This window comes from Stegastes partitus, unplaced genomic scaffold (genome assembly GCF_000690725.1).
Source record: "Stegastes partitus isolate 25-593 unplaced genomic scaffold, Stegastes_partitus-1.0.2 Scaffold808, whole genome shotgun sequence".
NCBI lineage: Eukaryota > Metazoa > Chordata > Actinopteri > Pomacentridae > Stegastes > Stegastes partitus.
In genome coordinates this window covers 276,989-304,760 of record NW_007578539.1, presented here as the reverse complement: position 1 = coordinate 304,760, position 27,772 = coordinate 276,989, and the positions used below count along the sequence as shown (strand labels likewise).

The 27,772-nt window shown below is 45.8% G+C and overlaps 1 protein-coding gene across 4 annotated transcripts; it reads left to right on the top strand.

Annotated features, from left to right (window-relative positions):
• The first annotated feature begins 489 nt into the window (after nt 1-489).
• LOC103365076 (paired box protein Pax-3-like) lies at nt 490-27,172 on the top strand. 4 transcript variants are annotated; one of them, XM_008292410.1, is made up of 9 exons: nt 490-954; nt 1,454-1,689; nt 1,841-1,967; nt 2,348-2,491; nt 15,711-15,910; nt 16,470-16,635; nt 17,278-17,492; nt 20,688-20,967; nt 25,484-27,172. In XM_008292410.1, exons 1-9 carry the CDS (start codon nt 870-872, stop codon nt 25,516-25,518), a joined length of 1,488 nt encoding a protein of 495 aa, XP_008290632.1. In that variant the 5' UTR covers nt 490-869; the 3' UTR covers nt 25,519-27,172. The 4 variants fall into 4 exon arrangements, with proteins under 4 accessions (XP_008290632.1, XP_008290635.1, XP_008290631.1 ...); XM_008292413.1 differs by having other exon boundaries at nt 1,838-1,895; XM_008292409.1 differs by having other exon boundaries at nt 1,838-1,967.
• Nucleotides 27,173-27,772: the final 600 nt, after the last annotated feature.

Below are 27,772 nucleotides of genomic sequence, written 5' to 3'. Positions count from 1 at the left end.
TATTAACTATATTCTTTATTCGTTTTTACGGTTAGAACACAAGCAGGAGATGATTAATGACAGAAAATAAATGGAAAACTCTTACATCAGGAGCACTGAGTTCGTCTGCACACACACATTTTAAAAAAATGGCTACCTGCTAATAATTTATCACATTAACCAAATAATTAGACCTCTTCCATCATCTCTTGTGGCTCCACTTTCCGCCCAGCAGCTCTCCGAACACATAAGCGGATTTTTGGGACTTTTTGCGGGTCGAACAGAACGCGCACTGACTCGGCCGTATGTGAATTGACGCCCCTGTCCCGTCCGAGCCCAGCTGCGACGGACGCCTCTGATAGGACCAAAGTTTTTCCGCCTCAGCCAATCGCGGCGGCCCGCTGCGTACCGGCTGCGCCCGCTCGACCAATCAGAGCCGGGAGCGCTGACGGGCAGAGAGAAGAGCTCCGCTACTTTTGACGGTCTCCTCTCACTTTGAACCGGTGTCAACAAACAACAACAACAATACTTTGGCCCCGGCTAGCCCGCCTCGGCGTCCCCCACAGCCTGCACACCGGCGTTTACACCCGACAGGAGTGAAAAACCGACTCCTCTACCGCCCCAAAGTCACACGTTCTACTTTTTTTGTCGTCAGTTTTGACTCCTCAGAGGGTTGAGGCTGTCCCGGGGCTACTGCTGCTCGGTTGTAGCCCGGGCGCGGCTAACCCCGATCGAAGCTAACCGAGGCTAACCCTCCGGGAAGCTCCTCCACTCGGCTTCTAGCGACGTCCTCCTCCTCCTGCCCGCCTGCGCGCTCGGTGCTCGGAGGAGCCGAGCCTCCCCCGTCAGGAGGAGGTTTCCGCAGGCACTGGGGTGGTGGTGGTGGAGGTATGACTGCGTTGGCGGGGTCAATACCCAGGATGATGCGACCCACGCTGGCTCAGAACTACCCCCGCAGTGGCTTCCCGCTGGAAGGTAAAGCTTCGCGCTGACACGGGGCCGGTTCGGTTCCCTGGATGTTGACAGGAGATGTTTGGGGTTCAGTTCGGGCTTTGGTGCTGTTCTTGTGTCACGGCCTCAGTGTAGAAACTTGCTGTTTACATTGTGAGCATGAAGAATGAGTTTATGGGTGAAGCTAGCTGCTCTGATGTTATCATGTGGGTCAGACTTTAGTTTGAGCTCCACTGGGTTTGGATTCTGTCTCACTGCTTTATTTACAATTTTAGAAACTTTGAACAAACTTGTTTGGAGCCTATTTGTGATCATTAGTGTGTGTTGTGCATTTTCTCGATAGGATAATTAACCGTAAGGCTGCGTACAGTTTCAACAACATTATTGTCACTTATTATTATTTTAAAGCACTTAGACTGAATTATTTCCTTGTTCTCGAGAACTTCTTGCCTCTATGTGGGGCTCAGCTGGCTACAGCTCCCGGTGCTGTTTCGGTGACACGGTGCTCTCATGTTCTGATCAGTGTCCACCCCGCTGGGTCAAGGCCGAGTCAACCAGCTCGGAGGAGTTTTCATAAATGGCAGACCTTTGCCCAACCACATCCGACACAAGATCGTGGAGATGGCCCACCACGGCATCAGGCCGTGCGTCATCTCCAGACAGCTGCGGGTCTCCCACGGCTGCGTGTCCAAAATCCTGTGCCGGTACCAGGAGACGGGCTCCATCAGACCCGGAGCCATCGGAGGCAGCAAACCCAAGGTATATGGAGCAGAGAGGGGCTCCACAGGCCGGGATAAACGCACATTATTAGGACAAATGTTTGCATGTAATCCATGTAGTAACCTGTTGATTTTATAATATGTGTGGATGCAGTCAGTAAACACGGACACTTCTCTGCCCTCTGAAGCAGGGAACAACGCCGGACGTAGAGAGGAGAATAGAAGAATACAAGCGGGAAAACCCGGGTATGTTTAGCTGGGAGATTCGGGATAAATTACTGAAGGATGGGATATGTGACCGCAACAACGTTCCTTCAGGTAAAAAAGGGCAGAAATGAATTCGTGTTCTTATTAGACTAATTTTATTTTTTAAATTATTATTTTATCTCTATCATTTACTTTGTAGTTAAAAAATATCGTAAGTTATTAAATAGCCTATTTGAATTTTCAAAATATAAAAATTAAACAATTAATTAATAAAACATTTCCCCTTATAATAAATCTAATATATATCTTTTACTTCTTCCAGTGTTCATTTATTTTTTTTAAATAGATGTTTGACAGTTGCCTAATATTTTTTAAAAACTTTTAGTAGTATTTCAATGCAGTGCTAATTACTAGTCTGTGAATGTATTTGTTTTAAGTCTTGTGCTTTGTAGTAAACTATCTTCCGTTTGTTTCTGAACGAACCCTCACAGTGAGCTCCATCAGTCGCATCATGCGGAGTAAGTTCGGAGGAAAAGGCGACGAAGAGGAGGATGAAGATGAAATGGACAAGAAAGAGTTGGAGGACAGCGAGCGGAGAGCCAAACACAGCATCGAGGGCATCTTAGGAGACAGATGTAAGTGAGCTCCTCGAGTTTACTGAAAACAAAAAGTTTGTCTGTTAACTTCATCTGGAGTTTTTCACACACATTAGATCAGGTTTGATTCAGCATCCGGCTGCTGAACTGTGTGTGTGTGGGGAGATATCAGTGTGGTGGTGAAAACATCTTCTGTCATTGGTAGAAAGTGGAGAGGAACAGTGTCTGTGGAGCACAACCTCCACACCTCCAACCTGTTGACCGCTTTTTGCGCAGGCTGTAGCAGAGAGCGGAGGGACTCGGTGCTACTCTGGGCCGTGTGTGTGAAGCTTTAGCGCGCTGTGGTGTTGTTGGATGTGGGTGGAGAGTGTGTGTCGTCCTTTGTTAGGAATTCTTTATCGACCATATCTCTCCGGCTAATGCGTTTCCCATGAGGCCGCACCGTAAATCAAACAGCAGGTGATGGGTCTGTGCGGGAAAAGGGAGAATGAATCCGTGTGTGTGTGTGTGTGTGTGTGAGAGAGAGAGAGTTCAGCGGTGGTTTAAAAGCAGTGTGTGGATGAATGGCCATGTTTCAGCAAGTCCGCATATTAGGAGGCACATATTAAAAAAAAAAAAAAGAAAGAGAGAGAAGTGTTGGATTGTTGTGCAGCAGCAGAAAGTCATCCTGTTGCCTTCATAAATGATGGAAGCGCTCAGGGCCCGTTCAGTTCACAGTCTGATCATCATTTTATGCAACAAATCAGCTCTTTTCTGTGCTGCGTCCTCTGTAAGGAGTGTGTGCAGGTTGATTTAGTTTGAAAAAATAAATCAAATTTTTATAAAACGATTTAAAAATATTTAAATCAACCCAGAAACAGTTTTAGCGCATTTTAGTGACTGAAATTAAGATTTTAAAGCTGGTCTGCACGGAAATGTTTTATCATAAAGTTTATTGAAGTTTATTTTGTTTTTGCTAATAGAAGAGACGTTTTGCAGTGTTCAGACACCAGCCAGACTGTTTGCTGTGGAGTGGCACACGGTGTGTTGCAGGCCAAGGAATAAAAGCACATTTTCTTCATTTCCCGTCTGTGAGCAGCTCCACAGACAGAAGCCTAATTGGACATTTCTGAGGTTTTGGGGGCTTCTTACTTCATATTTACATTAGACCCAATTAGCCCATTTAGAATGTCATCACTTTATTTTTTACTTACGTCATTAGAGGGGAAAACTGGTCACGCGTGGCAGCTCGTTTAGTCTAATTTGGTACTTTCCAAATTATTACAACCTCCACTCCACTGCGCGCGCGCGCACACACACACGCGCGTTCTTTTTTTTTTTTTTTTTTAAACGCGCGACAGCCTCGCTGCTGTGTGTGATTGGCAAGAGGAAACAAATAGTAATGCGCTTGTCAGCCTTCACTTGATTAAATCAATTTGAATATTTTCCCTAGAAAAGTTAATTATGATTCAAAGGATCAGCTAAATGGGAATAGCTGTAAGTGAGGGGAACACTGGAGGCGATGATCGGCTCTATTCATGCACAATCTAACTTTAGACACCGGCAGTAATGTCACTAAACGTTTAGTTACTAACTGATTAATAATCTAATTACTTAACAGGCTAACGCAATCTGCCCATATTTGGCACCGGAGTCCAAACTATGTTGGTCACACGTGCATTCAGACAGTTTCCATCTCCTCTCCTTCCACACTTTAAATCAGTTTAGCGGCCAATTGTGCGCATTTAACCCTCCGCTCGCCGTTTGCGCGGTTGTCTGCGTCGGAGGACAGATAAAGGGGTCCGGTTTGACGAGACAAAATGTCCCCCAGATGAGTTGATCAAACATTTGTTCAACGGTTTCCATCTCCGCACAAAGACACGCCTCGCGCGCACAACGGGACGCTCACGGATGAACTTGGGAGACAAAAGCGCGAGAGTCTATTTGGGGCTCACGCTTGGGCTGCGCGCGGACAAAAGGCCAGCTTGGAAACAGCTTTGGCCGCCGCTGAAGAAGAAGGAGAAGAAGAAGAAGGCAACCTGTTTAGAATTCAGTCCCAGAGAAAGAAGGGGAGCGCAGAGCTTCTCCACAGAAAAAAAAAAAAAAAAAGCCCGACAAAACACATTATGAGGCCGCAATGAAGGATGAATTATTCAGGGAGCGCTCCGGCACGGTTTAGAGGGCCCGTTCACCGAGAGAAAATGGCCGTTTTCACCTACAAAATGTTTCCTTTTCGGGGTCGGCTGCCATTCAGCATCACAATTGAGGCCTCTGAAATCCACTCACGTATCGCGGCCGAGACGCGCGCTCCCCCCACACAAACCTGCGCGCTCATGCACGCGCAGAAAATAGAGCATTATATTTAAAAGGTGACATTTGTCCAAATTACTAAAAGTAACGCGCCGGAGTTTGAGCTGATATGAAGGCGCAGGGTTATAAAAGTGCGCGCACACGTCCGAGAAGCTGAAACAACACTGAAAAGTGAATAAGGAACATTTCAGGTGGAATTTAGATTCTCTGCTGGGTTTTTATAAAAATTATATGTGTACCTACATTCTTTAAAAAATAAAATTAAAATAAAAAATTCTGACGTCTGTAAACTTTGAATAACTTTCGTGCGTAATCGCAGGAACATGGTCCCACCACGCAGCGTCTGATGAAGGCTAATTACTGCCAAATATTCTGACTGTAATTGGTCAGCCAAACCAAGCGGCCTTCTCCGCCTCCGAGGATGTCGCTGGTAATTCTGCGCCTGTCGGCGAACTCATGATCCATTATTGATTCTTTGACGAGTCCCGGCCTTGCCCCCTCGCACATTAATAATGTCCTCTAAATGATGTCGATATTGTGCCATGTCACATTTAATGACGGAGGGAGTGTATTAAAGAGTGTTTTCGGTGAATGGGGACCAATGTTCTCCCCGGAGAACCCCGGTCTGGCCCGGAGCGCAGCTTCACAATGGGGGCCCCGGCCACCCGTCCGGCGCTGCGCACTGCTCCGAAAACCCAACCGCCTGTCCCCCCACCTCCCTCCCGCCCTCCCTCCCATCCGCTCCTCCTCTACCCCCACTTGCTCCCCAAATCTCTTCAAGCAGATTAAATCGACTCTTTTATTTCATCCCACTTTCATCTGGAGAGCAACACCGCCCCTCTCCCTCTGTTTCCTACTCGCTCCCTCTGTCTCTCTCAGCCTGCGGCGCACAGCTCGTTTCATATCTGGGCTGCGTCCCACCGAGCGCACAAAGGAAAGTCAGTGCAGTCCGTATAGTTTTATAATTAAGTCCTGTGTTGACCTTTTGCGGCTCGATCGTGCATGTTTTGTGGCTCTTCCAGTTTAGAGAAGTTCATTTGTGAAGTTGCTCTACTTGTGAAGCTGTCCTCCTGAGTTAACGCAGCTTGTCAGCAAATTAAACATCAAACAGTGAAAACAACACAACTGGGTTTTATGCTTTAGCAGAATATTATCATAATGTGCAAACCATTGTCCTTAAAAAGAAAAAATCTGCACTTGTTGTTTTGATTCCTTGCATCTTTCTTGGATGTGGGTTGAAAACATTCTGACAATTATAGTTAATTTTAAGCATCATGTAGATCCAGGCTGCTCCTCAATAAATAAAGAATAAAGAAAAAAACACAAAAGCTCATTTTTGACATATAAAAAATAAATATGATGAAACATTATCTGTCAAATTCCCAAGCAGCACACAGAGTGAAAACAGAGAGGAGTTTTTCTGCTTTAAAAAAATCCCATTGCTGCTTCGATTTGAGTCAAACATGAGTGTGTTGGACAGTGAGGCTGACCCTCCAGGCCTGTTGCTGAGCTCCTCCAAACTCTCAGCGTCATAGTAATTAACCCTGGAGACAAAGTTAATGATTAAAACAGTCACGGTGTCCCCGCCTCCTCCCTCCTCCTGCTTCACATTTTCACAGTGTATCTTCTGGAGTCCATACTTCGTTAGGTGAAATTAGCCAGATAATACAGAGGAGCCTTGTTGAGGGCCAATACATTTCCATTTAGGCCAGCCGTGTGTGTGTGTGTGTGTGTGCGCACATACACACACACACACACACACACACACACATTCCACTCTGCAATGCAAACAGTCAAAGGGATAACTTTATTTGGTGAAAGGGGATCCTGGAAAGGGCTAATTGAATAAGCCCGGGATCTTTGAAAAACCCCTACCATGGTGAGCGCAGTCATCATGTCATAATTAGGTTTATTGAGGCGCATTCCTTCAATCTGCCTCCATTCTGCCGGGCTCATTGTATCCATGGCCCGGGCCAATGGCCGAGGGACAAAAGGGAACCGTGAGGAGACAATACATGAAAGAGCCATAAAGATTTAGCTGGCTTTGTCACAGAAACGGAGCAGGACTTTGTTTGTGTAAATAATGCAAGTGAATGAGGGAACTTGGGCTTCGCTGCCGTTCGGGGTGAAGGATGGCGTGCCGCAAATGTAATACGTAGGCACACACTGGAGCGGTGCCATGGCAGTGGAGTGGAGGAAACACTGAACAACCGAGGGGGAAAAGGAGTGATAAAGTGAAGGAGGGAAAAGTGGAGGCAGAGAATGGGCTTGGAGCACAGACAGTGCAGTGTGTTCGCTGTGTTTGAGCTCAGGCTGATTTCTCACATTAACTTCTGTACTTGAACTACAGCTGTTGTCTGCAGATCAGTGAAAGTACAGATTATATAGATCCAGATGAATGTAGGTTTTTCTTTTTTATTCCTCACTTAGAGAGCCACAACAATCCCAAAAGAAGTTTCTGAAAGTGTGTCACACAAATTGAATAATTAAAATGTTAAAGATGTAATTTCATTTGAGTCGGATGTAGAGCTAAAACAATTATTCAATTAATCTGAAAAGTGACCCAAATTCTTGCAGTTTCAGGATCTTTTCTCTGTTTTATTTAACTGTAAAACAAACATGCTGTAAACTGTACAAACAACCGAGACACCTTGAATTTTAGGATTTCTTTTTCCCCCCAAAACACCGCCTGACTCATCATATAAGCTAGAAAATAGTCAGCAGACTGAAGAATAATCAAAATAAATAAAAAAGTTTTCCTTAAAATCCAACAAAGACGGTCCCGATAAGCTCCTGATGGATCCTATTATAGCTATTGGCTATTAGTGGCCTGAGCCAAGTGTCTGCTGAAGAGGGCTCTGTCTGTCCACAGAAAGAATGAATGTGTCACTCAGTCAGTCCCTGGGCACGAGGGCCAAGGGGGGCACGAGGGCCAAGTGGCCAGCACCAAATCACTCTCCTCTACCCCGGGGCTCTCTCTGCCTCTCTGGCCCTCTCTCCTCGTCCCGCACTCCTCCCTCTCTCGTGAGTTTTTTCTAATAAGCCCATGCATGATGACTATCCAAGCATGAAAACATAGTTATCTGCAAATGAATGGCTGCTCTATGCTTCATTAAAGCCTCTTTTTCCTTTCACACTCTTATTGTGACCCTCTGATATCAATTCAAAGGGCAATTAATGAATGCACACCAACTTTGAAGTCAGGGTGATTTCTGAGAGGGCGGGGCTTTAGAGTATGTGTGTGTGTGTGTGTGTGTGTGTGTGCAGGGGGGAAGGGGGCAAGGGGTATTTGGGGTATTCCCCCTTCAAGACCCGCTGTAGCGCCCCAGCCTTCACCCGTGATGGACTAGCCACATTGAGCCGCGAGTGAACGAGCCCCAAAGACGGTTTGAAGGGAGTGAAAGAGTGAAAAGGCCCAGCGAAGGTCAAGTAGAATGGCTCGCCTTAGAATAAGGCCCCTCTTTATCTGCTGCAAGTATGCACTATAGGCACAAGGGCTGGGGGGGCGAAGGGGGAGAGAGGTTGTTTTTTAATGTGCATGAGTGTGTTTGTGTGTGTTTCTGAGAAAGCGAGGAAGAATGCGAGTGCGTGTGTTTTCCTCTCATATATCTGTCTGCGGATATGGTTGTGTATGTGCATGTGTGTGCACCGGGGTCAGGCCTGAGTGTCAGAGTTTGCGGAGGCCAGCCAGAGGCCAGTAAACGCAGCATCCATGCTGCTGATGGGGGACAGGCAGCTGTCAATCACCGGGCTGATGAAGCCTGACTCTCATTCACAGCTTTGTTAACTAATTAGCCCAGAGGCTTTTGTGCTGCGTCAGGAGAAGAGGCTTAAAAAGTGTGTTTATGCTGTTGTCGTGCACTGTGAGAATATCTGTGGTGATCAACACAAACTTGAAGGCATCAAAGACAATCGTGGAAAACAAAGACATGAAAATAATCAGTTCTATAGAGGTTGTTTGAATGATTGTACCACTCTGTAGAACTTGATCACAGGTATTTCCTTGTTCAAACAGGGATTCACGGCCAAACCAGGGGTTCCTGGGTAATATTTACCATGAGAGACTTAATTATACAGTACATCACTACTATTTTAAATGTCTCACTCGAGCTCATTATGCTTGAATTTTTGAGTTGGAAATTGACGTACGAAAACAGTGGGTTGTTTTTATGTTTTTAAGTTGTGATGAGAGTTTTACGTTCGCTTTAAAATTCACATGACTGATAGCTGTGCTGGGGGCAGCCTGCCAGCGGGTTGGACCAGATGAAGCTGTCAGACGTCCAACATGTCGACCAAGAAATAGAGAGTGACGGCGAGCCCGGCTCACCGCTCACCTTGTTGGATTTCAACATGTTCCCCGCTGACTGGAGCCCAGAGTCGTTTTCGAAAGTTAAAAGACGGAGAAGAGGTGCGGGGTCACCGGGCCGCGGAGGGTCGCTCTCCCCCAGCGCTACACAGGAAACAGGGTTAGAAACACATTTAGCTACAAATGACAGGTAACCACTTCCTGTTGCCCCCCGACATCCCCGACAACTCCCATAAGTCTTTCCTGACGGAGCCCTTTATGCCGTCGGTCATCTTTCTGCGCCGTAACAAGGTGATGATAAACGACAGTTTGCTCACATGTGGAGCATTTTTTTTGTATATTTTTAACCAACACAGCTCTGGCACACTCGTATTTACGGGGCAGCTGCGGAGGTTAAAACTCCTTCTTAGCAAGTCAAGTGAGTTCATAACACTGCTCCACCCCCCCACCACCACCCACCACCCACACCCACTCGTATACAAAAATCCACACGCACACACAAACACTGTCTTTCTTAACCCAGCAGAAAGAGTCGCAGATGGGTCCATAAGCTGTCAGTAAAGCCATTATCCGGCCCAGCATCTGCCTGCCTTGACTTCTATATACTGTTTAATGCAGTCGGCCAGTCACTTAGTCCCCCGGCCGCTGAATGGGAGCAGCATGGTCGGCCCGCCCAAATAAATGCTGCGTTTGTCTCCTCTGCCTTTTGTTTTGTGTTTTTTGAGAGGGGTAGGTGGAGAGAAAGGGGGGCAACGTGTCAGAGGCTCAATTTACCCTCGCTATTAACCAAAGCCCCAGAAGAGTTACTGGGATGTCCGAAGAGGGGCGTAAATAGCCCACATATGGTCAGTCAATTCCCCCAAGTCCCAAAATCCACGTTTGACAGCCATTCGCTCCGTCTCCCTGTCGCTGTCTCACGCATACATCCTCTACTGTCTCGGTGGACATATTTAAGCCTTTGTGTCCCCATCCGACTGCCCCCCCCCCTCCCAGAAAAGTCTTTCCAATAGACTGTTTCAGCTAAATCCTCTCCTCCTCTTTCTCCTCCTCGTTTCTCTCCTCTCTGGGATGGCGTTGCTCGGTGGGAGCCATTTTGGGCTTTCTTGGCTCGGGTGAGGTTGTTTTGGCTTGGAGTCTCCTGCACTGTGCGCCTCTCAGGGCTTCAGTTTGGTTAAATTAAACAGTTTTCTTTTCTCCTCTAACCCCTTCCACCCACCCCCTCCGACTACTCCTCTCTTATTTTGCGGCTTAATGCTCCCCCGGCTCCCGGACGAACTTGCCCGGGCTGCTTTTCCAGGCCTTGCTCCTGCTCAGATAATTTTACCCTTTTAAGGCTCATATTTTCTCATATTTCGATGAACTGACAAGAGCCAGGACCACATCTGCTATCCCCTGCTCCTTTACGCTGAGGTGGAGCGAAAGTATACAGAGAGAAGTGAAGTGTTTACAGGGGCTATAAATACGGCATTTTAAGATATAGCATATGTATACAGGCAGGCAGCGATAGGAGGGTTAGAGTGGATAATTTGATTGGCCAAGGCTATTTGACGGTGCCAACGCGATAGGATCAGATCTTAGGGATAGCGAGGCGATGACGGCAAACGGGGCACTCTGAAACCACAGATTTACAAGGTTGGAAAAGGTTGGGGAAAGGTTTCACCGCTCCATCCGAACGTCCCTCTCTTCCTCTTTGTCCCAGGAAGAGCGGCAACGCGCTGATGCTGATTTAGCATCACAGTCCATCGCTACAAAGATCATTGTGCAAAGTATTGTGCGCGCGTTTGTGCCTGAACACGCTTAAAGCCACGTGAGAAGTATTAATGGACGCCGAAGTAGAGACGCCTCAGGGCTGACAAGCTCGATTAACGCAGCTTTAAAATGCATGTAAAACGAGGGGAAGCCCGGCGCTGTGTACATGTGTGTAGTCGGACATGTGCTCGGAGTGCTGCTGTCTTTGTCTGTGTGTTTATGAGCTCTTTAACCAAGCTGTGGGGAGCAGTGAGCTTTAGGGGTGACTGCCCTCCATCTTGGCACAGCGTTTGCCACCAAAACTCCCCCCCTGACACCCCATGAATCTTCATCACCTGCCAGTTTAATTTGCATGACATTATATTCCAGAATTTAAGGCATGTGGTCGAGGCTGTCAAGCAGAGATGCTGCGTGCTGCATGAGAGAAGACTTCAGGTCTCAGACAAAAGCAGCCAGAAACACAGAGAGTGGAGTTTTGTTGCATGTAATGGCAAAAAAAGAAAAAGAAAAAACTTTTTTTTAAAGGCTTCTTTTACAGCAAACAACAATCATCCTGTGGAAAAAGTTTTTGTGCAGTTTCAGAATTGTTAGATTAAGATGCATCATTTCCCAATTACATGTTTTAAATGTTTGAATTAAATCAACAAGTTTGGTTTAATTGAAGGACACAACAACTTTCACTTTTGTGTATATGCTCATGATGTTCAAGTTTTTAAGTTTTTCTACACAGACATTTCCTTTGTGTTTCAGTTTTTTGCATGGACATATTTTTATTTTATTTTTTATGCAGTTTTTGCAAAGAAAACACTATTTTAAAACTCTTGCTTACAGGTGGATTTATTTATCATAAAATAGGCCTGAAACTTATTTTCATTAATCTGTCAATTACTCCCTCAATTAGTAAAGTAGCTGTTTCTCCATAAAATGTCAGAAAATGGTGCAAACGTATTGATTAGTCTTTCCCAAGGCCTAAAATCACATCCTTAAATGTCTTGTTTTGTCCCGAAAATATTCAGTTTACTGTCACAGAGGACAGACAGAAAATTCAAGAAGCTTCAATTGTTCTCTGAATTTTTTCTTTTTTTTAAGCACTTATTAAAATAGCTGATGCTTAATTTATTTGCTGACAGATAATCTTGTAATTAATAAATCTTTGCAGCTGTAAATATGAATTATTGTCACCTTTTAGTAAACTAATTCATTTATGTCTTTTCCCAGACGAAACACAAACCTGAAGCCTGATTTGTTGAGAAGCTCAGTAATGATTCAGCTCGTTTAGAGAGCGATCGGTTAAAGAAACAAGAACTGAGTGATTTGAATCTTTAGATACGTTCATATTATGGGAGGAGGGGCGACGTACTTTCTTTCACCTCAACTAGTGTCCATGCATTGAAAGCGGCCCACAAACTGTGGATACACTTTGCTTCCACCAACAGCCACTACGAGCGACACAGATGCCCAGACAGACTATCCCCATGGGTACATTTACAAGCACAACAACAGCCCCCGTTGCCCCCACTTCCCTTCTCACCCCCTCAGGTGCTCTTACAGTTCCCTCTGGAAGAAGGGGTGGATTTTTTTTTTTTTTTTTGGGGGGGGAGGAGGTTGAATGCCCCCGGCTATGCCCCCATCTACCCCACCCCACCCCACCCCACCCCCAAGCCCTCTGCGGAGCCTTTTTATGCCCCCTCCCCAACCCCTCCCAAGCTCCCCCGTGGGGCAGGTGACAGCCCTCCACTGTGAAGGGCTGAGGGAGCCATGACGGATTCCACAGATGGAGCGTGGAAATCGCCGGCAAAGACCTCAGCTCTGTGGAGCAACAAAGAGCCCGAGAGTCAGAGAGAGAAATATGGGTGGAAAAGAGAGAGAGATGGGGAGACGGGAGACAAAGAGAGGGTGAGAAGGAGGGAGAGACGAGGGAGGAGAAGGTGGTGCTTGTTTAAGGAGGGATTGTGTGCCAAAGTGCAAAAAAAAAAAAAAAAGTTTGTGTTTTCTGGGCGAATTCGGGGTTTGCTGTTGTTTGAAGTGAAAAATGTGCACGTCTGATGTTTTCTCTGAGCTTTTTTATTTATTATTTTTTATCAGCGAGTACCTGTCAGTGCAGGATGTCCACCGCATGCTCTCATTACGCTGCCCTGACTGACGAAGCTTCCCCGCGGACCTCGTTATCATTTCGGCCCATCATCTTATCTCGTCGTATCTGTATGTAGCAATCCCACAAAGTGAAATGAAACTAATGAGCCAGCTTTGGTTCTCCACCACGGATTCTACCGCGACCAGACTCCCGAGACTTAAGAGGTGCCACTCTGTCGCTTCTTTTGAAATGTTCTTGAAACCCCGGTAGCAGTCATAACCGATAGGTAATTCCAAAGTGATTAAGGATTTTCCCGGGCCGCCTCAGCTTTCCCAAGGCCCAAATCCCTGTGAAATGCTGAGGAACGTGCATGCTGGGGTGGGGTGGGGGGTAGGTAAGGGGGGAGGCATTCCTAGCGGCCCTCCTCCATGCAGGAACTGGAGGGGGAGGCTACAAAAGGCCTCATCTCTTGTTTTTCAGCCGTCCTGTCCAGAACTCCAAAGCCCCACAACTCCACACCCCGAATTCCTCCCTCGACATCTGAAGTCCTGTAAGTCGCAATAAAAGATGCGGACTATCGGTTCAGGAAGGCTTTGTCGCCGCACCGCAGCGACCGAAGGCAGAAAGTTCCACAAACAGCAGATAAAGCTGAACTGCTTAAACCACAGTGGCCATTTTGAATCGTCTTCTGGAGAGGCCCTCAGTTCAGACGCTCCACTCACACGGAGGCTGATGAAGAGCTACCAATCTCTGAGCGCAAAATTGCAAAATATTCAGCAGAGGCTTAAGGCAATGTCTCCATTTCTCTCGCTCCCCCTTTGAAAATATTTTACTTATTGCCTCCCTCATGCTTGAATGTTTCTTTACCAATTTGCTCCTAATGCATGTTAAGTTGACTCCCACTGCTATTGGTGTTGTGAGGAGAAAATCGCCAAAGGGGGAGAGAGGATCAGTTTCACATGAGGGGCCCTGAGCTATTTGGATTCTCTTGTATTTTATTGTTGCTTCTGAGGGGGGAACTAATACAGTGTTGCACACAAAACTTCCCCTATGCTGAGGGGGAATTAATTAAGTGTAACACAAAAAGTGGGCGCTTTGGCCTTGGTGAACTGAGAAGGGAGCCAAAGGAGTGTTTGAAGTGGCACTGAGTTAAAAACCAAGCTGCTGGCTTTCAGAACATAGTTCACAATAGTATTAATACTAATCTGAGACGGAGATGAAAAGTAAAAAAAAAAAAAAAAACACACACAAAAGCTGTCGGGACGCATAACGTCTGTGAGGCTCAGTCAGCCTGAAGATCGACGGGTCCAAAACAGATTCTGAAGTGAAAGCAGGGTCTTCTTAAATATAAGAGATTAGTTTTGAAAAAAAAAGTGTTATTAATTTAATAATTAATTACACAATCAACATAAAATCAGTCACCAATAATTCAAGTTAATGTAATTTACTGAGCAAAAATGAAAAGTCTCTGATTGAAGGATGAAAGAGTTGCTGTCTGAAGGTTTAAATCGCTGAACCCAAAGTGTTTTCTGGGCTTTTTTTATTTTATTTATTTTTTTGCTCCTGTCACATTTTTACTCACTGTGTAGGAAACAGCTCTAAAGTCTGAGATATTTTACTGCTTGTATTTTTATACCTTCTCACACTCTAAGCAGAGAGATGTTTCACCATGCTGGATGCATCCTCCCACAACTTGGTTCTCTGTCGCTTTGAGCTCCATTTATTATATTAATTAAGTCTGTTTTATTTTAGTTTTATTCTTTCTGAACCGTTTCCACTCGTGTCTCCTCTCTTTACGATGACTTTAAGCTTAGATCTGGTTAATGTTCCCGACCAGAAGTTGAATTTCTGACGATTCTTTCTGTTTTTATACCATCTCGCTCTGATTATTGGCATCATGTTGGTGATTTATTAAAACAGAAACGTTTCTCTCAAACGAGTTTTGGGGTTCTGAAGGTTAACGAGTTGGTAAAACAAAACCGTAAAACGTCACCTCAGGCTTTAAGACTATTAAAATAGCGAAACAACAAAAACTGTAAATAATTGATCATTCAGTCCTGTTTTAACTTTTAACCCTGAAGATTTACCGCGTCTCAGATCATTTTTAATTGTTTAATTTAGTGATGTTTGGGTTACAGTATTTTTTGTTATAAACTGGTGCAGACAGATTTGCACCAAACTCTGAAGACCTGACGTGTTTGTTTATTCTGAGCTGCAGCGCTGCTCGTGTGGAGTGACAGGAAGCAACAGAGAGAGACTTGTCATCATAACTCCTGCTTCTGTTCAGATTGTAATCTTTGCATTCACCTGACTATACAGACAGTTTGTCCTTTATCCAGCCAACTGCTCGCGGGCATCCACGCCACTGTCCACGCACACGCTCAGAGAACGGCCCCCAGATCCAAATTAGCCTTTTGTGCGGCTTTTAGTCCACCAGTCCCCCTGTGGTGCCCTGGGAATCTTGTCTGATGGGATTATTCCTTAGGCTTGGAATATTCCTTCTGAATGGAGGTCTTGTTTGGCTCCCGTGTGTGTGTGTGTGTGTGTGTGTGTGTGTGTGTGTGTGTGTAGAGAAAGTAAAATAAAAACAAAACACCGTCTGTAAGAGTTGTAGGTAATCAAAGGAGAACAGCGAGCAAAGTTAGTGTTTTACAGTTCTGCTGACTAGCCGTTACTGTCTCCATTGTCTGAATCCACAGTGAGATTTTACACGTCAGCCCGTTTGCTCTTCAGATGTTTGAGGATCACTGTGGTCAGTAAAATGAATCTGTGAAGCTGTCAAAGTCTCATCAGGATCCTACGTATTGATCTGATATTTTCTTTCTCCCATGTTTGGACAGCGAGTCACTCAGACGAGGGTTCGGACGTGGAGTCAGAGCCCGACCTGCCGCTGAAGAGGAAGCAGCGCCGCAGTCGGACCACCTTCACCGCCGAGCAGCTGGAGGAGCTGGAGCGGGCCTTTGAGAGAACGCACTACCCGGACATCTACACCAGGGAGGAGCTTGCTCAGAGGGCCAAGCTCACCGAGGCCAGGGTGCAGGTATGAGCAGGCCACTACGCAGAGGGGGTCGGGATCTACGACATGAACGTGTATCTGAAAGGCTTTGACGTGATCAAAGGTTGTAAATATTAGCCCTGGAGGAACCCTGACCTAACACACTCCCACGCACATAAACTTTGCGGCGCTGTCTGACCATTTAATGACAAGCTGCTGATGAGTGTTTGCCTCGTACGGCGGCACAAAACCCACCCACACACACACACCTCTCATCCTCTGCTCCCAGAGGCCCGATCTGGACTTTTCCTATTTGTGATGTGGAGTCCAGTAAATTCTCCTCCACAGGCTCCATATGGGAAGTGTAAACAGACCCAGCATGACGCCTGTCCATATGGACGCAGCATGTCACTCAGAGCAACCAGCCATGCTGCACACACTCTCTCACATTGTCTCACACCCCCATAGGAGTGTGAGAGAAGTTATTGCGTAATCTCCCCCTGTGCATAATTATCACTATATCTTATGACAAGGAAAAGCTTTCCAGTTCTGACCGTAGATGCTAATGCAGGCTCGTGTAAAGTCGCATCAACATTTTTTCTAGGTGTGGTTCAGCAACAGGCGAGCGAGGTGGAGGAAGCAAGCTGGAGCCAATCAACTGATGGCGTTTAATCATCTGATCCCAGGGGGCTTCCCACCCTCCGCCATGTCCAGCATCCCGCCCTACCAGCTCTCTGACAGCTCCTACCCCCCCTCATCTATAGCACAAGGTAGGATCAGGCTTATGTAATTAGACCGCTGGCTGGTGGTTGATATGCAGAGTAGCGTCGCATACAACGGAGCCAAGCGTGTTCCAATTCAAAGGAGATCTAGTGTGTTTACAGAGTTTGTTGTTGGAGCAAATGTTTTCCTGAATGAAAGAAAGCTTTGTTCTTAGTTTGGTGTCAACACTTTTTTCCTCCAGTATCCAACTTTTCAAATCAATTTGTGGTGCAAACAAATTACCACAGAGGGATATGTCATCAGTTATTAGAGGTTAAAAAGTTTATTTACTGAAGATGGAGTGACAAAACAAAAAAAATCTATTTATTCTGATGTTTGTGTCGCTTTCAGTTAACTCTCTTAAACTAGTGGTGTCATGCAGAGAAGTTGTTGTTCTTGGTATTCAGTATTTTTGTTCCTTTTAAATCAGTAATTCCATTATTTTGACAACAGTGTTTTTATTGCGTGGTCATTGTTTTATTTGTTCCAAGTGTTTTTAAATTGAAATGACCTCCAACACCTCGACACGCTCTCAATCTTTATCTTGACTTCACTGATTTAGTTTTTACTTGAGTGAAAGTTTAGCAAAGCAGCAGGATTTCAGTCTGACGGCTCTGTTTTGCTACCTTCCCTCGTCCTGCCTTTGGCAGTGTCAGAGCCTCCCAGCACGGTGCACCGTCCCCAGCCTCTGCCTCCCTCCTCGGGCCACCAGGCCTCCGGCGGTGGAGGACAAGGAGAAGGAGGCTCTGCCTACTGCCTCGCCTCCGGACGCCACTCCTTCTCGGGCTACTCAGACAGCTTTGTGGGCCCTGGAGGACCAACCAATCCCATGAACCCCGCCATAGGGAACGGGCTTTCACCACAGGTACGGCAGAAATGTGCACATGTTGAGTTTGCTGCTTACGTAGTTACATGACATCAAATCACGGGAATTTATTTATGTCAGAAAACAAAACTGAAATAATGCAATGGTTAAAAAAAAGTAAGCAATTTCATCTTTTTATTTTTTCTCCTACGAGAAAATGGAACAAACTAATCACTGAGGTAGTACATGTTCACCCATTCTCGTTATCATTTCACTGGAAATCTGATAAGAGATTTTAATTAACAGAAATATTTCTAACTACAGATTTGTAACTCTTATATGAGGGATGCTAGTTAAAGATAACTGATATTTAAGACTCTCTCTCCACCTCCCGTCACTATTTTGAGTACAATTTATTTGCCAAACACACAATAAACAAATAAAATTATTTTTTTATATATTATGAAGTGATAATATCATATACTGTGACAGGCACCATATTACATGAATCCACTCACATTAACATCTGGTTTTGGATTAATTCATTTCGAGACAAATGCAAAAGTAGAACGAAGTAAGTCGGTGTTTTTGCACGCTTGCATGTGTTCGACACTTTATCTGCCTCCAGAGACTGAGATTGTTCTACATGCATGAACAACATCCACAGCATGACGCAGCAGAACCACACAGAATCAGGTCAGAACATGATTTCAGAGAACTGAACTCGGACTGAGAGCCGCACGAGAGCCGTCCGGATTCAGTCGATATATTAAGAGCTATAAAAAAGTCACGTATACTTTTCAAATAATATTCCATGTAGGTGAGGAAGGCATAAACACACACACACACACACACACACACACACACACACGCTCGCTTCTGTGTGATTCACCCGGCCGTCACCACAAAGTGCACGATTTACAGTCAGCGGCGGGTCGGGTCACCGCTGGAGGAGAAAGACGGCGACTCTGGAAGGACAGAGGACAATTGGGCGTGTGACAAATGAGAAGTGAAAAGACAATTACAGTCAATTATGGGGGCATGAAGTCTGAAGGTCTCTGCACCTCGACGGAGGAGTTAGAGACCCTAACAGGCAGAAAATGAGATTTCAGCCTGGCGCAGTCTGACTCCTCAGAGAACGGGCCGCCGCCGCCGCCGCCGCCGCCGCCGTGTGAAGACCGAGATACACTCGCACGGATACACACATGCTTCCACACACACACCACACACACACCACACACTGTAGATAATTGATCAACTCCATAACATTTAGGGGATCAGTTAAGGATTTTGCAACATCTTTTACACAAATATTACATGACATGGTTGAGCGGCATGCATCAGCTTCTCAACCTTCTGTTCAGATCGGAGGATTGATTACTGCAGTTTTTTATTATTTCGAACACAGCAGCAGTTCAGCTTGTTGGTAAATACGTGGTCATGTGTGTGTTGTGAGACTTTTATAAATAAAAAAACAAACAATGCGCACACTTCCAGACGTATACCGCATGTGTAACGCTGGAACAAAATGAAAACACTTCACGTCGTCGCACACAGGCAGCGAGACGCGGCATCGTCGTGGTCATGTGTATGCGAACAAACACTGCCACACTTGAAGCAATGCTGTAGCCCCGAGGGAAGCTTCTCGTGATTGCATTCTTAAAATGTTTGCCTCAACATTCTTCCATGTGAAAGCAAAGGTTCTAATTTATTTGTATATATTTCATACGGCCGGGGAGGAATGTCCCGTCTCAGATGTTTCCCCCCATTCCGACATTCTTCCCCGCTAACTCCTGGACGCACTGATTTAGGCCGCCGGCGACGGCAGCGCTCCAATATGAAACACCCTGGATGGGGCAGCCAGCAGCCATCTCGTGAGGCCGGGAGAAGCTCAGGAAAGAACAGGATGATTCGGAGAGGTTTGGTTAAACAGGCGAAAAGCACAGAAATCACCCAACTGGGCTCCGTCGGTTCAAGTATTCCTGCTGGCGGTGGCGTTTCAGCCTCTTTGTGTCCCCGATCGCTTTCTGTTTAAACCAAACCTCACAAACGCAGGTTAATTTTTTAGGAAAATGTTACCAGGCATGGGAGGAAACACAACTCCCCTCTCAGAATCAACATGGACTCCTCCACTCACCTCCCCTACTTGGGAAATGATTTAAGCAGGACCATGTGTGTGTGTGGATGTAGAATAATATGTCACTTAGAGGGCCAAGAGGACGCAAAGAGCAGCGTACCTGCTTCTTATTAGGACAACTGGAAGAGCCTTGAGGCCTCTGCTCTGCTGAGGAGGAGGTGGGATATGATACATTTAGAGGTAGCAGGTTCAGTTTGGGGTACTTTCATATGTGGTGAAGCCAGCCTCGATTCCTGATTAACGGTTTACGAACCACTTTGATGACGGACAGGTAAATTCAACGAGCGTACGGGGGTTCTGGTGGTATCAGGTCTGGTTTGAAGCCAGTTGAAACGCTTCGCCCCGCGGCTCTTTTCCGTCCTTTGCTGGCAAAGGAATATTCCCCCAAATTCGATTATCTGGTTGCTAATACAGACCAGGTCAGGAGCTAACGGATTTCTCAAACCGCAAATCTATTCCAAAGGTAGAACAGAGCCGAGCTCACTCAGACCTCTATTTCTGTGTTATCTTTGTCGGCGTATCTCTCTCTCGGAGATAAGTTGTTATCTTGTGCCACGGGTTTTTGGACCAGCGTCAAAAAGGAATTTTTGAATAAGCAGAGCGGTGGATCGGAGACAAATTGCTTAATTCTTCCTTTCTGGTGCTATCTCTGTCTGCAGCAGCCGTTTGATGTCCTCAGCAGGGGAATTTCCTTCATGTGTCCGAGTGTGTGTGGCTGTCTTTGTGTCTCTGCTGATGCCTGTTATTCAATTGTGCATCTGTACACTGAAGATTAAAGATATTAAGTGTGTTATAAAGCAAGTTAGAAGCTAAAAGTAGAAGAGAAAACATGTCTTCTACTCTGGATTCTCCACCCTTTGCTCCTACATTCACTCTTTATGCCTGCTAGGCTTTAGGATGTGATGTTAGGGGGCAGGATGGAGGGTCAATGATTGGAACTTAGAAAGTCCACGTTGCATTGATGAAGTTCCTCCTGATTATTCGACTCCACTGATGAGACAAACTTGAGCAAAACCCAATTAGCGACCACATCAATGCAACACCAACACTGGAGCCATCAACGCTCTGAGAGAGACTCAGCTTTAATCCCTGTCTTCCTGTTTCCTTCCTCCAATCAGGTGATGGGTCTGCTAAACCCAGGCGGCGTGCCACACCAGCCCCAAAGCGACTACGCCATCTCCCCTCTGACGGGCGGCCTCGAGCCCCCCGCCGGCATGGCCGCCAGCTGCAGCCAGCGCATGGATCACATCAAGGGCCTGGAGGGTCTCACCAGCGTCCCCTCCATGTCGGCTCTGCCCTCCCTGCCCAGCTCCCAGTCCTACTGCCCCCCGTCCTACAGCTCACCGGGCTACACCGTGGACCACGTGGCGTCCTACCAGTACGGCCAGTACGGACAAAGTAAGGTCAATAGACTTTTTATCCTCACCTTTTACATCCTGACATAGAATCAAACAAATCTAATCATAATAATCTTTACTTTGCACACAGCTGCTTAAAAAACCAGCAAGAGGGAAAAAGAAAGAAAAGCACATAAACACAAATCCCCAAAGCAAAGCGATGCACATTCTCTCTATATGTTATATCCACGTTATAGCAGACGAAGGCACCACAGACCAGACGTAGAAGTATTTAAATTAAAGTAAAACTAATGTCACGCTATAAAAATACACAACATTCACAGTCTCAGGTGAAACTAAAGTGGCATCACTGTCAAAACGTACTAAAGTAAAACTCATTAAGCAGGAAGACTCCTAATAAATTAGTGTTTTTTAGTATTATTTTTCTGGGAGATGTTATGAGTAGAGCTAATGTTAAATCAGATAGTCAGATAAATACAGGATGGTGGAGTAAAAATAATATTTGTCTCTGAAACGTAGTGCAGATGTAGCACTAAACAGGAAAACTCCAGTAAACTACCAGCACCGTTCAATAAGCGTCCCTCCACCCACACCGACAGCAGTTATATGAAGATAATTTGGAAATCGCAAACTTTGTCCACCATCGAGTGAAACACATCACCACTGTTATTGTTTTAAAAACTAGTTGTTCTCACAGATGCTGCAGCATATTTTTTAAAGCTACCCTCTAATATATGTGTAACTGATTTAAAATATGATGGAACATCATGAGAACCATCAAAAGCCTGATTGTCTGGGCACCCCGTAGCTCACCTGGTTTCAACAGAGGCTGTAGTGGTCGTGGGTTCGACTCCCGCTGACGAGCCTTAGCTGCAGGTCCTCCCCATTCTTCTCCTCTATTTCCTGTCCGTCTCTACGGCTCTAAAATAAAAGCAGAAAAATATATATACATATTAAAAAAAGCCTGATTGTCGCACAAGAAGGAGGACGGCATGAATTCATCAACACATTAACGGTTTAAACTCTGGGTGCTGCAGGATGTACGCCTTTTAAACAAAGACAGCGGAGCCCGAAGCTCGTACTGTACATTACTCAAACTTTAAATCTGCTTGGATTGAATAAAACTGAATTACAACATTATCAGATTATTTAACAACCACATTCCAAATTGCCTTGTTTTAAAATTGTGATTTTGATTTGAAATCGATTAATTGTTTAGCCCAAACAAAAATCTGCCTCGGATAATCAGCCGTTACAGTTTTAAGGAAGTAATCTGGATCTTCTCCTGGTTGTTTTTCCATAGTTCTGCTTATGGACAAACAGCGAGGAATGATTCCCTAAATCCTGATGTCTAGTTGATGTGAAACCTGTAATGCAGTGGAGCGGTGATGAGGGTTATGCAGGGTTCTGTGTGAACATCCTGAGATAGAAACTCAGAGGGAAAAACAGAGTAAAGATGTAAATGCGTAGCCTGATGTACCGCCGCTGTAAGGCTGTAGTCCATGATATCAACGCCTGACTGCTCCTGCTCAGCCTAATTTAGTGACGACTGACGTGTTTTTAATGACACAGCTTCTCTCGGCCATGCCCACTCGTGTAACCCACCAAATATGATGTGTTTCTGAGAGCGTGCTCGCCCTGTGGCTTCCAGATCATGTTACCGCAGAACAATAAAGCCACAGATTTAGAAAAAATAAAAAAAATCTGTGACCTTCAGCAACTTTCCAGCTCTCCAGAGCAAACCGCTGACTGTTTTTATTGTGGCCTTTGACTGGCTTGATGAGCCAAATCAGACGATACAGGGTGTAATTATCGGGCACTCTGCTGGTCCAGCGGTCCAAGGTCTACCCTGGAACCGCAAATTCCTCACTTTGATTCCACGAATGGAAAAAAGAAAACCCAACTCCTGTACATGCAGCCCACAGGTAGCTGCAGCCCGTTAAAGACAGCTTAGACTTTCCCGGGTCCAGTCGTGCAGGCTCAAGTGTTGGGGTTAATTGTGCAGATCTGATTCCATCTGCGAAGTGATTGGCCCGCCGCTGATACTGAACTCTGCGGTCGGGTATACGGCGGAGTCAGCTCCCATCAGGGCAGCGGTGGGCGATAGCCCTCCTCGGACCGCCTCCCCTCAGAGGATACCTGCCGGGAGAGGCTCTTTTCACTTCACATTACCGTTAGCTCAAGAGTTAAAATCAACTTCAAACAAATCTACATCTTACTTTGGACGGCAACGTCACTTTCCTCCGCAGCATGATTACAGCGGCCGCCGTTTCCAATTTTGGTCCACAGGGGGTTGACCAATCAGGTTCATCCACTGACCTTGTGGCAACCTCGAGACAACCGGGCCCTTCAAAGAGCGCGGCAACGGTCCAATGAGTCGGACTGCATGCACCTCTGTGGGGCGGCAGGTATCAGATGAATATCTAACTTAATATCCGAGAGCAGCAAATGTCTAATGAAATATCTCGGTCAAATATCTCCAAGTGGACAGAATTAGGAATCAAGGCGACACACATGAAGGAATAGCATGTGGCACCGTGCGCACACACACACACACACACACACACACACACACACACACACACACACACACACACACACATAAACACAAAGGCTCCGAGGCAGCGATCAGGACGGCACACACACACACCTCGGCAGTGTTACGGGCCCGAGCAGTCCATCTTGATGTGATTAATCAGAGCGACTGGATAGCCGGTGTGCGGTTGGGTCTGGAGCTGCAGAGGAAAGGTCCTTTCTGGGGGTGGACGGATCCTAATAGCCTCTGGCAGGGCGGCTATTAGAAACAGGTGCGAGGACTGAGGTCAGCTGGGGAAGCAGCGTTGAGCAGCGCTGCTCCGGGTTCCAGCGCCGCGTCAGGAACTGCTCCGCACTGTTGCACGTTTCGACGACACGCAGCTCTCACTGGACCGCCTCACGGAAATTACAGCGGTAATCCATGAAATGCTTGCTTGTTTTTATTTAGCTAACGTCTCCGTTGCTAAGCCGACGGCGCTGTGGTGTTTCTGCACAGAGGTCACCTGTCAGACGGTTTCTGTGGAGCTTTCCCTTGGTGCTGCCCTTTTCTTTAGCCATGGTGGCAATCGGAGCGAACTGCCCTCCAGAGGTCGGAGAGGCGAAACGCTTCCTCTCCATCTGTGGAAAGATCTCCAAGCAGCTGGGCCTTCGTCAGCCTCGTTGATCGACTCCGACTGGCGCCATGCTTCAGGAGCACGATGCAGAAAATGATGCTTAGCTTCTGTTGGGTTTCAGAGATGGTTAACCCAACGCCGGGTCATGTGCCCTCAGTCTGTGATCTGGGATGTTTTACTATTTCCACAGCGCTGCCTCCCCAGTGGGCTTTATATCCACCACAGTCATGACATTTAATTTCAATATTTAGCCAACGAATGTGAGACGTTAGTTCGAGGCAAAGGAATTGATCCCACTTTGGTCATTTCTACATGTTGGGTTGATCAATAAGCATAAAAGTGAAAAAAACAAACAAACAAACATAAAAACAAGAACAATATTTGAAGAAATAAAGGTTAACTGTGTAGTTATTGTTATTAGTAATCGACTGATTACCAACATTCAGCATTCTGGGTTGTTTTTAAAAAAAAAAAAAAACTGACTCCCACCAAAATACATTAAATTAAAAAACTGGCGCTTTCTAATTAGTCACACCTCACGAGTAACGAACTTCATTAACACTGAGGGATCAATGTTTAAATTCAGCATTAATAAAACACCACGACAGGATCGATGCTTCGTTACCTGATTCCAGAGCTTTATGTAAATGAGAACCGATTCTCAATTAACCTACCTGGTTAAATAAAGGAAAAATAAAATGAAATAAAAATGTCGGATCGGTTTAAACTTTTACCGCCATTAGGGTCGATAAATATTTAAAATAATTCGACTGACGTACAAAGAAATAAACAGAAAGTGGCAAATAAGTAAACTGAGGACAGAACATGTGACCAACTCACATCAGTAAATGATTATTATTGGTATTATTATTTTTGCCATCTGTTCACTGTTTCTGTTGTTGGAACTTAAATACATGATGTCAGTATATTTAAGATTAATGGTGGAAAAACTAACCAAGTACTTGTACATTCATAAATACGGCACTTTAATCACACAATCATACATTTGTACTTTTACTTTTGTTTACATTTAAATGCAGGACTTTTGCTTGAAACTGAATATTTCTACACTGTGTTATTCAGTATAAGATCTGAGCACTCGTCCCACTTCTGTTTAGGATCCTGGCTTCCTGCCTGTCAGGACGAGGTCATAACGTAGTGTTTTCGTGTTAATAAAGCAGATTTGAGCCTGTAGCCTCCTTACGCCGCTCTCACCCCCCTGCCCTGACCTCACACCTCAAACTACTGTTAGCACATGCTATGCTAACAATAGCCACATGTTAGCGGAACGCCGCGCTGAAACATATGCCCAAAATTTATTGCGGCCACATATCACTTTCATCATCCTTCCACCTTATTTTTTTTTTATTTAACAAGTGTTTCATCCTTTTTTTTCCCTCCTCCCAGGTGCCCTTCCTTATCTGAGGCCTGAAATCACCTGATGAGCAGCGTGGAGCAGCGAGGGACGGGCGGTAGTGTGTACAGCAACAGAAACCTTTTAATACCGGGACCAAAATCTCCTACTATTTACCAGGACACCTTCTCTTCTTCAGGACATTATTATTCGCGGCGGCGGAAGAAATGGACGAGAAAAATAAAAAAAATAAAGGGACCACAAGGAGGAATATGAAGCAGGAGCTGCTGACTGATGGTTGCTGTGTCAGTATTGTAAATGAACGGTGGAGATTCCAGCGCTTAACGTGGTCGCTCCGTGGGACCATCTACCGGGCCACGAAGAGCCACTTTCCACGGGCGGCGACCCACCGCCACGTCTGCCTGTGGCGTCTTTGTAAGGAACCCAGATCTATCGCTGCAGACTACCTGTGGGCCGACGCTCGGAGGAGCATGTTTACATATCTTAGCGCCGCGAGAGCGCCTATAAAATTCCATGTATCTCCAAATTAATCCCCAAATTGTAGGGGAGGGGGGAAAGAAAAGGGCTGTGTTGATTTTTATTGCATTTATTTGAGACCTCTGCGTCCCACACATGGAGAGGAATTCCAGAGAGAAGGAAAACAAACGCCGGCTAACGAATCTGTGGGTTTTTATTGTATCTGAAGCGCTAATGTACACCACAGCTGTACTGCAGAGAAAGTTCATTCAAACATTCCTCCTCCCCCTCCGCCTCCCCCCTCGCCTCTCGCCTTTCTGTCCTTCTGTCTCGCTGATGTTTCGGACGGCGAGGCAGAGATCCCGGCCTTTTGTAGTTTTAGAGGGGTACTCGGAGGAGGTCAGGGGGTGACTTTAGGGAAAGTGACAGATGAGAGAGCAGCAGAGGAGGGCGGCGGAGACGTGGCTTTAAAGGAGGCCGGGCGACGGGTGGAGGGGGGGGACAGGCAAGATCGATCACAGGGTTAAAAAAACCCTTTAAAGATCCTCTCCCGGCGAGAGAAAGCCACCGGGTCACAAGTCACGACCAAGAGACACTTGAGAAAGCGAGAGAGCTCAGACTAAAGACAGCCATTCTCCCAGCTGACCAGAAGTGCAATATCATGTATCTCAGAGTCAACCTCACCGTGAACACACACACACAGGAAAATCAAATGTGCCTCTTGAAGTCTTACGAAACACTTTGGATTCATTCCCTGGGTCGAGTGCTTTGTAAAGGAACAACACATGTGCCTTTGAAGGCGTTTGGGTCCAAAACAAATAGGAAACATCGTTAATATTGCTGTGAGCGAGCGAATCCATACGATGCCAGTGTGAAGAGAGAAATGAAGGAATGACGAAGCCAAAACTGTATTTTTTATTACTACTTTGTGTTGCTTGGGACCTTTTATGTTAGTTCCACTTTTGCAAAAGCAGAATTAGGTCTCTGATGCATTCCGGACATATTTATTGTCACATGTGTGTGTCCACAGATTGAAAAGCCTTTTTCCACGTTGTAGAAAACTGCCTTATCCGTCAAACCATGAATAGCCGAGTGACTCCAGAAGCACTCGTGTTCTGTCCGTCTGTCTGTCTTAGAATGAACCAGTCCTTTCATTCCTTTGATATATTTTTTTTGTATTATCTGACAAAGCGATATGACATCACGTCATGTGTACGAGCGCATTATCACTACTATTTATAATAAAAATGAAACTTCTGAAAATAGCCGCCGGTTTAACTCCTTTCCTGTTGTTGGCCGCCGCTAAATGGAGCCGTTGTGTTTATTTTTTGCCTGCAAAGAAGACGGATTGTCGCTCGCTCGGCGGAAGAATACTCGCAGACAAATGTGTACTTTTGACGGGAGCTCATGTGAACCCTCCAACCAAAATAGGCCCGGCCCGAATGGGGATCACCAGACATTAGATTTGACACCGAGCACAACAGGCTTTCTCACGGACGGCTGTAAACGCTCAGACATCTGCATTGGTGTGTATTAATACCCCCGCCGGCCCCCCGCTACTGTAACAAACTGACTTTTGTTTAACAACCTCTGCGATGAAGAGAACAAGCCTTAAAGCGGTTTTGGACAAACAGCACTCCTCTCCAAAAACCCTCTGCAACCCATCCACCCAGCTTACATACACAGGGCCCCTCTGTGTGTGTGTGTGTGTGTGTGTGTGTGTGTGTTTGTGCACCACATGCATTCATACATTATGTTCATGTTCGCTTATAGTGTTGTTTCTGTGTGTGTGTGTGTGCGTGTGCTCATGCAGCCTGAGGGTATTAGGCCTAATTATAACATTCTTCTGATTAATCGTGTCTGCT

What these genes read in the sequence shown, in the direction of transcription:
- LOC103365076 (XM_008292409.1), top strand. Translation starts at nt 870, where the DNA reads ATGACTGCGTTGGCGGGGTCAATACCCAGGATGATGCGACCCACGCTG. An exon ending in CCGCAACAACGTTCCTTCAG is followed by an intron (nt 1,968 to 2,347) that starts GTAAAAAAGGGC and finishes GAACCCTCACAG; the next exon opens with TGAGCTCCATCAGTCGCATC. An exon ending in CCCCTCATCTATAGCACAAG is followed by an intron (nt 16,636 to 17,277) that starts GTAGGATCAGGC and finishes TGCCTTTGGCAG; the next exon opens with TGTCAGAGCCTCCCAGCACG.